Raw genomic sequence first — 10,951 nt, 5'->3', positions numbered from 1 at the left:
TAGAAAGAATGAGGAACGAATAAGACAGAGTAAACTTGTTGATCCTGTAAATTATGCTTGATCCAATCAAGAAGATTGGGACATTGTTCGGGATAGTCAGGATGAAGAATTGTTGAGGCACTCACCGAGTTGAACCCTATAATTGATACAAACACATAGTGTGTAATTGGAAACGGAAAAAAGGAGAACAAAATAGAGTTGTGTGTTGAATTGGTGGTACCTCAAAAGATAAGGAAATCCAGAGTCACGAGAGATATTCTCCACACGCATGATCCGTCAGGTTATAACATACATTAGTGAATCATATCATCACCTATCTTACACCAACAAGGACTCGCTTTTGTTACGCAGTTCGAAAGCTTGAGCCTTCCTACATATGCAACCCCCACCGGTTTAGTTTAAAAGAGTCCTCTATTCGAACTCACTCTAGACCTCTGTCTGTCAAAGTTGAGGTAGACATAGGAGAATCTGATTCCTGACGAGGTCTTCAGCCAACTCTCTTAAAACCCTAGTACTAAATGTTTGAGTGTGTAATAGGGGTTTAGAGGTTCAACCCCTCCTCCGTCTCCTGTGTCTCAGCTCTGTTGGTTGCTCACAGTTCACACGTTCACGAGACATCATCGTGAGGAACCATTTTTTTACCCCTCCGTCCAAAATCACATGCTCCACTTGAAAATCCAATAAGCAGAAGGTGCAAAATAAACCAGCGTCTGTAATCAGCATCATATTATTTTGACTGGACACAAATTGAAGCATACTATTATATTATAAATCAACAAGGATAAGAATGTACAACAACACACTCATAATAAATTACCAAAAACACGGGCGCATGATTTTTGACACTCTACATTCAAATCTAGAGCTCTCCATCTAATATACAACCATTGGGTTATTTTTAAGGGAAAACCGCTCGTCCACATGTATACTAATGCTAAGTGAGTGATACCTTAATTCATAGTAACAGAAATGAGATGTGATTTCATCTCATTGAAAATAGAATTGGATTTTTCTGTTTTGTGAACAGAGTGAGCTGTTATAAAAGCTATTGTCAAAAGCTGCCACGTCGCAGAACATTCTAGAAAGGAAGTTTAAAAAAATACGAAGTAGAACTATTCTAATTTATACAATAAAATAGAATCACCTTTGCTTCATTAAATGAGCAAAAACAAGCAGTCACAAATGAAAATGCAGTTGCTAGTGGCATTTGGTAATGTAAATGCAATCAAAACCAAATCACTAGAAGCAGTAGTTAATACCTACATATTAGCCGACGGTATTGGAAATATTTATCACAAGGGAGCATAGAAAGTTACCTTAAGAATTCTGAGAATGCGAGAAACATTATGTTTCATGAGCCGCTGTTTCATTTCCTTGCAGTACATCAAACCAACGGCTTCAACATATATTTCAACATCCTCACAATCTCCAATTTGTAAACAAGACCAATCCAATTGTTTGGAAATCGTTTCAGAAAAGAAACTACTCTTCTCTATCAGAACATCCCTATGCACACTCAACTTAACAGAAAAACCTTGTTTCCTTAATAAAACCACCTTCATATCACAAGTTCCCGGCTCACCAAACTCAATAGCTACCTTTCTTAGCATGGTTTCGATTTTTGGTCTAGAAGATAATCTCTCCGCGGCCAAAGAAGTACCAGCGGATGACCTTTTCGAACCAACACCATAATTTTGATCATCTGAAATCACCAATCTAGACGATGCAGGTGCCGGTGCAGGTGTAGAACCTCTTCTCTCCGTCACTTGCACTGCCACCGGCTTTTTCTGAACACTGGCTTTCGGTTGTGGTTGCGGTGTCGAAGAAGAAGGTTTGGTCTTATTCAAAGGATTTTGAGGCTTATGACTTTTCTGAAACACAACAGGTGAGGGACAACACCAAAACCCTTCAGGGGTAACAGCTATTGGAACATTCTTAATCTTTGTTTGTCCCTGATCTACCCTATTAAGCCTAACATCTCCCATGTTTATGCAAAAAGGTCCAAATTTTTAACAGACGAGGAACTAATTTAGAACAAGATACTAAGATTGCATCAGTGAGAAAAAAGTTGGTGTTGAAAAACCAGAAATAACCAAACAAGTTCAATTTTCTATGTAACAAACATTAATTGAACTTACTAAATAGTCAAGTCAAAAGGGTAAGAGAATATTTCACCAATTTTTGTTCCACTATTTCAGGAAGTTGAATTTTTCTCTGGAACAGAGTGATTTTCATTTTTCCCTCATAAAATTCAACACTTTCTCAATCTCTGAAGCTAAATCTTCTTTTCCCCCAAATTGAATCACTGTAGTAGTTTCATAAAAAGTTCATGAAAACATTAGCAAGATTAATTTTCATTTAATTTTCTCAAATCTAAATCAGAATACCAGAAAAATAAACAGAAATTAAACACAACCCTTTTGTTAACTATCATATATTACAAAAATCACATGTCACCTTCTTCTTGTTATTTATATCCCTCCAATGATTACATTGCTATGGTATGTCAAAATTACTACCACTTAGTTTGAAGGTTTGACCACATGAAGCAACCGAGGTAGAAGTTGGTGCAGAGGAAGATATTGTTATATTTTCTGGGAACATAACAGAAAAAGAACTCAAAGAAATGAAAGAACAGGAAATAAATTCGAAAGAATAACACATATAAGAACTTACCTGAAGAAGAACAGAGGAGGAGGAGGAGGAGCGTCGGTTGCCGGAGAAGGGGGTACCGGTTGCCGGAGAAGGGGGTGTCGGTTGCCGGAGAGAGACGAATGTAACGTTAGGGTTTGTTTGAATTGAGGCAGTGAAGAAGTGAAGAAGAAAAGAACGTTAGGGCAAAACAGAAAGTCTAGAACGTAAACGTAAACACGAGAGGAGAAAAAAAAAGAGTTTTAACAATTGAAAAAATAAGGGCGAAATAGTAATCTACACTAATATAAAAAGAGAAAATATCATTTTGGTGTAGTTTTTTTCTTGCAAATATATTTTTTCAATTTTATTTTAAATCTTAACTTTTCTTTTCCACGAACGGCGATTACATAACGATTTATTATTTTTCGTATTATTATTTTTAAGTATTTTATAAATAATTAAAAATTAAATTAAAATTAAATAAAAATATAATATGATTTATATCTTACGTGTTCATCTGGACGCTAGTTTCGATAAAAAAAATAAAGATAAAAATGGATAAACTGCCCGCCTGAAGAGAGACTCGCGTTATCAACCGCCGTTACGCTGTCTACTCATGCGGTGAGTGGCTGCTCTGGCTGGACAGCTCAGGATCGCGTCGTTCGCGGCCGCGATAGATAACTATAATTCAGATAAACATGATTAATGTAAAATACTTTGACATTTATCGTTAACATGGTACGCATTATGGGAAGCGAAGCAAAGTATGATTTGAACAAAAAAATTGGGGATGACTGCTAAGTGATTCAAGATGTGTATTAATGCCTCGCAACCAATCAAGAGGCAGAGAACTTAGATCATCATCTCTTTTTAATATAGAAAAAAATACTAGCTTTCCAAAACAATGAAAACAATCATGACACATAAAAATTTCGAGAATGCTAGCTTTACAAATTACCCTTAGTACACTCATTTGGGATGGTTCTTAACCCGACTCCATGCTCGTGACTCGCAACAAACTCTTTGATTCTTGATTGATCCGATCAAGTCTTGTCAATATTAGTGGAACTTAGGTGTTAATAAGGTGAAAACTATAATCCGCCAAAATGGATGATTGATCGTGATGATGACTTGATCCATCCATTGACTTTTGTTTGTGTTTGCCTTGTGTGTGATCCCTTGTGTGTGATTGTTGCATTCATGATTGAACACTTATTAACATGAACATGAACATGTTCACACCATAAGTCCAATTATGATTGCTTAACATAGAGATAAATTTTACCCTCAAAGCATAGCATTCTAGTAACTGAGATTGTAAGTCTCCCATTCTTCATGGCATTGTGTGGAAACTTGACCTTTTTTCCTTTCATGAGAGCTAGTGGCATACTTGTCTATTTATCCAAGTTGGATCCCTTCTCATTAATGATGTCTTGGTTTAAGGATTCATACTTGTGAATGAATGGTTGGGTGTTCTCCAAAGAATGGCTTAACAATTAAAACTCTTCACTAACATTTGACTAACACTTTATTAATTTTGCTTTTACTTTCAAGTCATTTACTTAATGCGATTTAAATTTTAGTACATTTATCATTCATCTGCCATTTATATTCCATGCAACTTGTTTATGTTTCAGTCATTTTCACTTTGCTCGCTTGAGCCATATCATATGATTATATATATCATTTGCTTTGTTTTGATTTTGTTTGTGGTCTTATGACCTTAAAACACCTAATAACAACAAAAATCCTAAAAAACATCTTGATGGATTGTTGAACTTGATCTGAACTTTTGGACTTAGGATAGGCAATCTCTCTTGCTTTGAGGACTTGGCCAATACCACTATCTGAGATTGGGTTATCTTTGCTTGTACCTTTCATTTGATGCAAGACCTTGAGTGACTATGACTAATCTGCCACTTTGACTTTGTGCTTACTTGTTATATTGTTATTATTGTTGATGTCTGATGTTTGTTCTAAGTTGACCAAGGGATATTTTCATTTGATACATTGGAAGAAATTGAAGACTGCTAGCTATTGGATTGCTTGCTTGGATATTCTAGCTATCTTTATTTGATGTCATGGCCTTCATATAATTGATTGGATATTTCTTATGATTGTTGCTTGCTAAAGTCCAAAGGAAAATGAGTTTCTATATGACACTTTTATCTGTTGGGTTGCATCCCATTAGTCATATCTTTTCAAATATCAACTTTTAATTTTTTTCTAGGATAGTCCTTCTGTAACACCCCAATAAAATAAAATAATTATTTAAATTGAGTTAATAGTATATTATTAATTTAATCAAATAATTGGGTTATTTTATTATTGGAATAAAATAAATTGGAAAATATATATAAGTTGGAATTAAGGAAAAGAGCCCATTTGGTAAAGAAAAGTTTTCACGTGAAACAGAGAAGTGGCTGAGAAGAGGAAGAGGGCAAAGAGGCAGAGCAAGAGGAAGAAGGTTGAAGAGGGAAGAGCTTCAAGCTAAGAGATTCGCCGGATTAACTCAGGTAAGGGGGGTTTATCGTCGTTTAATGGGTATTATGGGTTAGCATGTAATGGGTAGTGATAAACCTTGAATTGACCCTAATTGGGATTTGAAATGCTGAGAAATTTGGATGAATAAGTTGTGTGAAAACTGTAATTGAATCGATAATGGTGTGTGTCGTAATTCGCTGGACGTGTAGCTTTTTACGGAATTGGAATCGGACGTCTGGAAGTCCTCCAACGGCGGAAAATGCGGAGAATTCTGCATTCTGCTTTGTGTTAGCGCAGGAACAGCTTCTGTCTTGCGTTAACCACTTAACCCAGGGTGTTAACCGGTTAACACTGTGTTGTATTGTGTAAAATTGCTGTTTTGTCTGCGTTAACCGGTTAACCTAGGGTGTTAACCGGTTAACACTGTTGTGATTGCTGAGATATTGCTGTTTGTGCTGCGTTAACCGGTTAACCCAGGGCGTTAACCGGTTAACACTGTTAAGTTTTGGACAGGAAGCGTGTTTGTGCTGCGTTAACCGGTTAACCCAGGGCGTTAACCGGTTAACACTGTTGCAGAGTGGAAAATTGGTGTTTTAAATGTTTTGTGCCTATTTGAGGGTTGGCCTATGTTGGCATATGATGTAATAGGGATTAATTCCCGCTGTTTTGAGCAGTGTAGGTATTAGTAGAGTGTGCTAATACTGTGATTGATTAATTGACATGATATGATGTTTTGATGAATGTGTTGATGATGTATGATGGTATGCATAATGCTATGAGTGTATATATTATGCATGTATTTGTGAATGGACTGTTGTATGGCTTAGAGTGTGAGCATATGTCCATTGTGGATTGTCGTTGATGTTGCATTGCTAGATGATTAGCGTGCATGGCATAGCCTTTGGGGCTGTAGATAATTCCCATGGTGAGGAATTAGTGAGTGAATCATTATGGATTTGTTGTTGATGTTGCATGCTAGGTGATTAGTGTGCATGGCATAGCCTTTGGGGCTGTAGCTAATTCCCATGGTGAGGAATTAGTGAGTGAATCATTATGGATTTGTTGTTGATGTTGCATGCTAGGTGATTAGTGTGCATAGCATAGCCTTCGGGGCTGTAGCTAATTCCCATGGTGAGGAATTAGTGAGTGAGTCACTAGATCTCAAATGAGTGGGACTAGTGAGCTTAGTAGCCGTATCTGGATTTGATCCGTGAGCTTGAACTATATGTTCAAGAATAGTCGGTACCGCATGTGTGGAGTCTCATTGCATAAATTATATATGGCGTATAATATGAATGGATGTATTCCAATATTATACGTGTGTTGTGTTGCTATTGAGTATGAATATGAGTTGTATTGGTGTTGAGTATGATGTTGAGTTGATGTGCCGTTACTGAATGTGTGAATGTGATTAGGGTGATTAATGTGTTAAATTACTTAACATGACATGATATTTTATAATGCTTATTATATCAATTGAGGAACTCACCCTTACAACTATTTTTCAGGTAACGAGCAATGAGTTGAGTAGAAGCTAATGCTTGGAGTCTAGTGTAGTCTCCTTAGTGGGTCATGCTCTGATAGATGTAACATCGGGAGGGAACATTTTAAATGTTTTATTGTTGGTTGTGAACCATTTTATATATGTAATGTGTTACATGTCTTGAATGATCGATTTGATCTCTATCCGCTGTGTATTGTGCAATACCTTATGTTTTGAGTTAAATAATGAGCATGACTAAATATTATAATGAAATGTGCGAAGTAATTGTGTGACACCCTTGTTTGCATATTACTCTGATTGACATATTGTTATTTTAATTAAATATTTAGGGGTATTTTAGAAGGGTGTTACATTAGTGGTATCAGAGCATAGTCGGTCGAGTCGAGTCGTAATTATTTTGTTTTCCCTGTAAGGGATAGGTGTTGTGTAACCCTATCAGTACTTATTGTTTTAGCTTGTTGGGTTTTCAGAATAGAGATGGCTGGAAGAGGTAGAGACGATGATGCGATTGCTGAGGCTCTGGGTATGCTAGCTGGAGTACTTGGAGGGAATCCGAATGTTGTGGGAATGGGAGCTGCTCGTCAACTGAGTGAGTTCCAGAAGAACAATCCTCCAATGTTCAAGGGAGCATACGATCCAGATGGTGCTCAGAAGTGGTTAAAGGAGATAGAGAGAATCTTCCGAGTGACTGAATGTGCTGATAACCAGAAGGTCAGGTTCAGTACGCATATGCTGTCAGAGGAAGCTGATGATTGGTGGGTTGCTACCCGCACTGAGTTGGAAATTGCTGGGAATGCTGAGATCACTGGGCTGTGTTCAGAGAAAGATTCTTGAGGAAGTACTTTCCAGAGGATGTCAGAGGAAAGAAAGAGATAGAGTTTTTGGAATTGAAGCAGGGTAACAGGTCTGTTACTGAGTATGCTGCTAAGTTCACAGAGCTGTCAAAGTATTACACTCCCTATAATGAGGCTGCTGGAGAATTTTCGAAATGTGTGAAGTTTGAGAACGGGTTGCGTCCTGAGATCAAGCAGGCTATTGGATATTAGCGGATCAGAGTGTTTTCTGACTTGGTTGACTGTTGCAGGATTTTTGAACAGGATTCCAAAGCCAGAGCGGAGAGCTATCAGCAAAGGGTTGATAGGAAAGGCAAGAATCAGAATGATCGTGGAAAACCGTATGCAGCTGGCAAAGGTTTTCAGAAGCAGAGTGGGATGAAGAGGCCTAGTGGGGGAGACTCTAGCGCCCCTGTTAAGTGGTATAGATGTGGTCAGGCTGGACATCGTGTCCATGAGTGTACCAGTGCTGAGATGAAGTGTTTCAAGTGTGGCAAAGGTGGTCATTTGGCTGCAGAGTGCCGGTTGAAGACTGTAACTTGTTTCAACTGTGGAGAGGTGGGTCATATCAGTCCACAGTGTCCTAAGCCGAAGAAAGAGAATCAGTCAGGAGGCAAGGTCTTTGCCTTATCGGGTTCTGAGACTTCTGCAGATGATCGGTTGATCCGAGGTACGTGTTATATTAATGGCTTTCCCCTTGTAGCTATTATTGACACCGGTGCTACTCATTCCTTTATATCTTTGGATTATGCTGTGAAACTTAAGTTAGAGATATCTGAGATGTGTGGTAGTATGGTGATTGATACTCCTGCGAAGGGTTCAGTGACTACTACTTCAGTTTGTTTAAATTGTCCTTTGAGTATTTTTGGTAGAGACTTTGGGATAGACCTTGTGTGTCTTCCACTAGTGCAGATTGATGTTATTCTGGGTATGAACTGGTTGGTGTTTAACCGAGTTTCTATCAACTGTTTGTATAAGACTGTGATATTTCCAGAGATTGAGGAAGGGAAGAGTTTGTTTCTATCAGCTAGGCAGGTGAATGAGGAAGTAGCAGATGGGGCAGAGTTGTTTATGCTGTTAGCGACTTTGGAGGCTAAAGATAAACTGGTGATTTGTGATCTAGCAGTGGTGTGTGATTTTCCTGATGTGTTTCCGGAAGAAGTGAATGAATTACCGCCAGAGCGTGAAGTTGAGTTCTCGATTGATTTGGTACCTGGTACTAGACCGATATCGATGGCTCCGTACCGTATGTCTGCTGTTGAGTTAGCTGAATTGAAGAGTCAGCTGGAAGATTTGTTGGATAAGAAGTTTATTCGTCCGAGTGTGTCACCGTGGGGTGCACCAGTGTTATTGGTTAAGAAGAAAGAAGGTACTATGAGGTTGTGTGTGGACTACAGGCAACTGAACAAAGTGACGATCAAGAATCGGTATCCTTTGCCGAGGATTGATGATTTGATGGATCAGCTGGTTGGTGCGAGTGTGTTCAGCAAGATAGATTTGAGGTCTGGGTATCATCAGATACGTGTGAAAACTGAGGATATTCAGAAGACTGCTTTCAGAACAAGGTATGGACATTATGAGTATTCTGTAATGCCTTTTGGTGTGACAAATGCGCCGGGAGTATTTATGGAGTATATGAATAGGATTTTCCATCCGTACCTAGATAAGTTTGTTGTTGTGTTTATTGATGACATTTTGGTGTATTCGAAATCTGAAGAGGAGCATGCTGAGCATTTGAGAGTGGTTTTAGGAGTTCTACGAGAAAAGAAGTTATTTGCTAAACTATCCAAGTGTGAATTTTGGTTAGAAGAGGTTAGTTTTCTTGGTCATGTGATTTCAAGAGGTGGTGTTGTTGTTGATCCTTCTAAGATAGAAGCGGTGTCTAAGTGGGAAGCTCCGAAGTCAGTTTCTGAGATAAGAAGTTTCCTTGGTTTGGCTGGTTATTACAGGAAGTTCATTGAGGGATTTTCTAAGGTTGCGTTACCGTTGACAATGTTGACTAGAAAGGGGCAAGCATTTGTTTGGGACTCAAAATGTGAAGAAGGTTTCCAAGAGTTAAAGAGAAGGTTGACTACTGCTCCTATTCTGATATTACCGAGTTCGTCGGAACCATTTGAGGTTTACTGTGATGCTTCATTGTTGGGTTTGGGTGGTGTGTTGATGCAGAATAAGCAGGTTATAGCTTATGCTTCGAGACAACTGAGGATTCATGAGAGGAACTATCCGACGCACGATTTAGAGTTGGCAGCTGTGGTGTTTGTTCTGAAGTTATGGAGGCATTATTTGTACGGGTCAAGATTTGAAGTTTTCAGTGACCATAAAAGTTTAAAGTATTTGTTTGATCAGAAAGAGCTGAATATGAGACAGAGGAGATGGTTAGAGTTTCTGAAGGATTATGATTTTGGCTTGAATTACCATCCGGGTAAAGCAAATGTAGTAGCTGATGCACTGAGTCGGAAATCATTACATATGTCTATGTTAATGGTTAAAGAATTGGATTTAATTGAGCAGTTTAGAGACTTGAGTTTGGTGTGTGAGAGTACTCACCATAGTGTTAAATTGGGAATGTTGAAGTTAACGAGTGGTATTCTGGATGAGATTAGAGAGGGTCAGAAATCCGATGTGCTTTTGGTTGATAAGTTGACTTTAGTGAATCAAGGTCAAGGTGGTGGATTCAGAGTTGATGAGAATGGTGTTTTGAAATTTGGTAATCGGGTGTGCATTCCGGATGTTACCGAACTTAAGAAGAGTATTCTGGAGGAAGGACATCGTAGTGGCTTGAGTATTCATCCTGGAGCTACGAAGATGTATCATGATTTGAAAAAGTTATTTTGGTGGCCGGGAATGAAAAGAGAAATTGCGAGTTTTGTTTATTCCTGTTTGACTTGTCAGAAGTCGAAGATTGAGCATCAGAAGCCGTCTGGGCTAATGCAACCGTTGGCTATTCCAGAGTGGAAGTGGGATAGTATCAGTATGGATTTTGTTTCTGGTCTGCCGAGGACAAATAAGAATTTTGAAGCTATTTGGGTGATTGTTGAAAGATTGACGAAATCGGCTCATTTCATTCCGATCAGAATGGATTATCCGTTAGAGAGACTAGCCGAGTTGTATATTGAGAAGATTGTAAGTTTGCATGGTATTCCGTCGAGTATTGTTTCGGACAGAGATCCTAGATTTACATTGAAGTTCTGGGAAGGTTTGCAGAGGGCTTTGGGAACTAAGCTGAGATTGAGTTCTGCATATCATCCGCAGACTGATGGTCAGACTGAGAGGACGATTCAGTCACTAGAGGATCTTTTGAGGGCTTGTGTTTTGGAAAAGGGAGGTGCTTGGGATTGTTATCTGCCTTTGATTGAGTTTACCTACAACAATAGTTTTCATTCGAGCATTGGTATGGCACCGTTTGAAGCTTTGTATGGTAGGAGATGTCGGACACCTTTATGTTGGTATGAGTCCGGTGAGAGTGCTGTGGTTGGACCGGAGATTGTTCAACAAA

At 38.6% G+C, this 10,951-nt stretch overlaps 1 protein-coding gene across 1 annotated transcript; it reads right to left on the bottom strand.

Moving 5' to 3' along the window:
* Positions 1-1,292: 1,292 nt before the first annotated feature.
* On the bottom strand, positions 1,293-2,025 carry LOC127096537 (BTB/POZ domain-containing protein At3g50780). The gene has a single exon (XM_051035094.1). It carries the CDS (start codon positions 1,983-1,985, stop codon positions 1,293-1,295), a length of 693 nt encoding a protein of 230 aa, XP_050891051.1. The 5' UTR covers positions 1,986-2,025.
* Positions 2,026-10,951: the final 8,926 nt, after the last annotated feature.

This window comes from Lathyrus oleraceus, chromosome 6, assembly GCF_024323335.1.
Source record: "Lathyrus oleraceus cultivar Zhongwan6 chromosome 6, CAAS_Psat_ZW6_1.0, whole genome shotgun sequence".
Taxonomy (NCBI): Eukaryota; Viridiplantae; Streptophyta; class Magnoliopsida; order Fabales; family Fabaceae; genus Lathyrus; species Lathyrus oleraceus.
This window is presented reverse-complemented; position numbering and strand designations above follow the sequence as displayed.

Bases quoted from the DNA above. Each gene is read 5' to 3' on its own strand.
- LOC127096537 (XM_051035094.1), bottom strand. From the start codon at position 1,985: ATGGGAGATGTTAGGCTTAATAGGGTAGATCAGGGACAAACAAAGATT.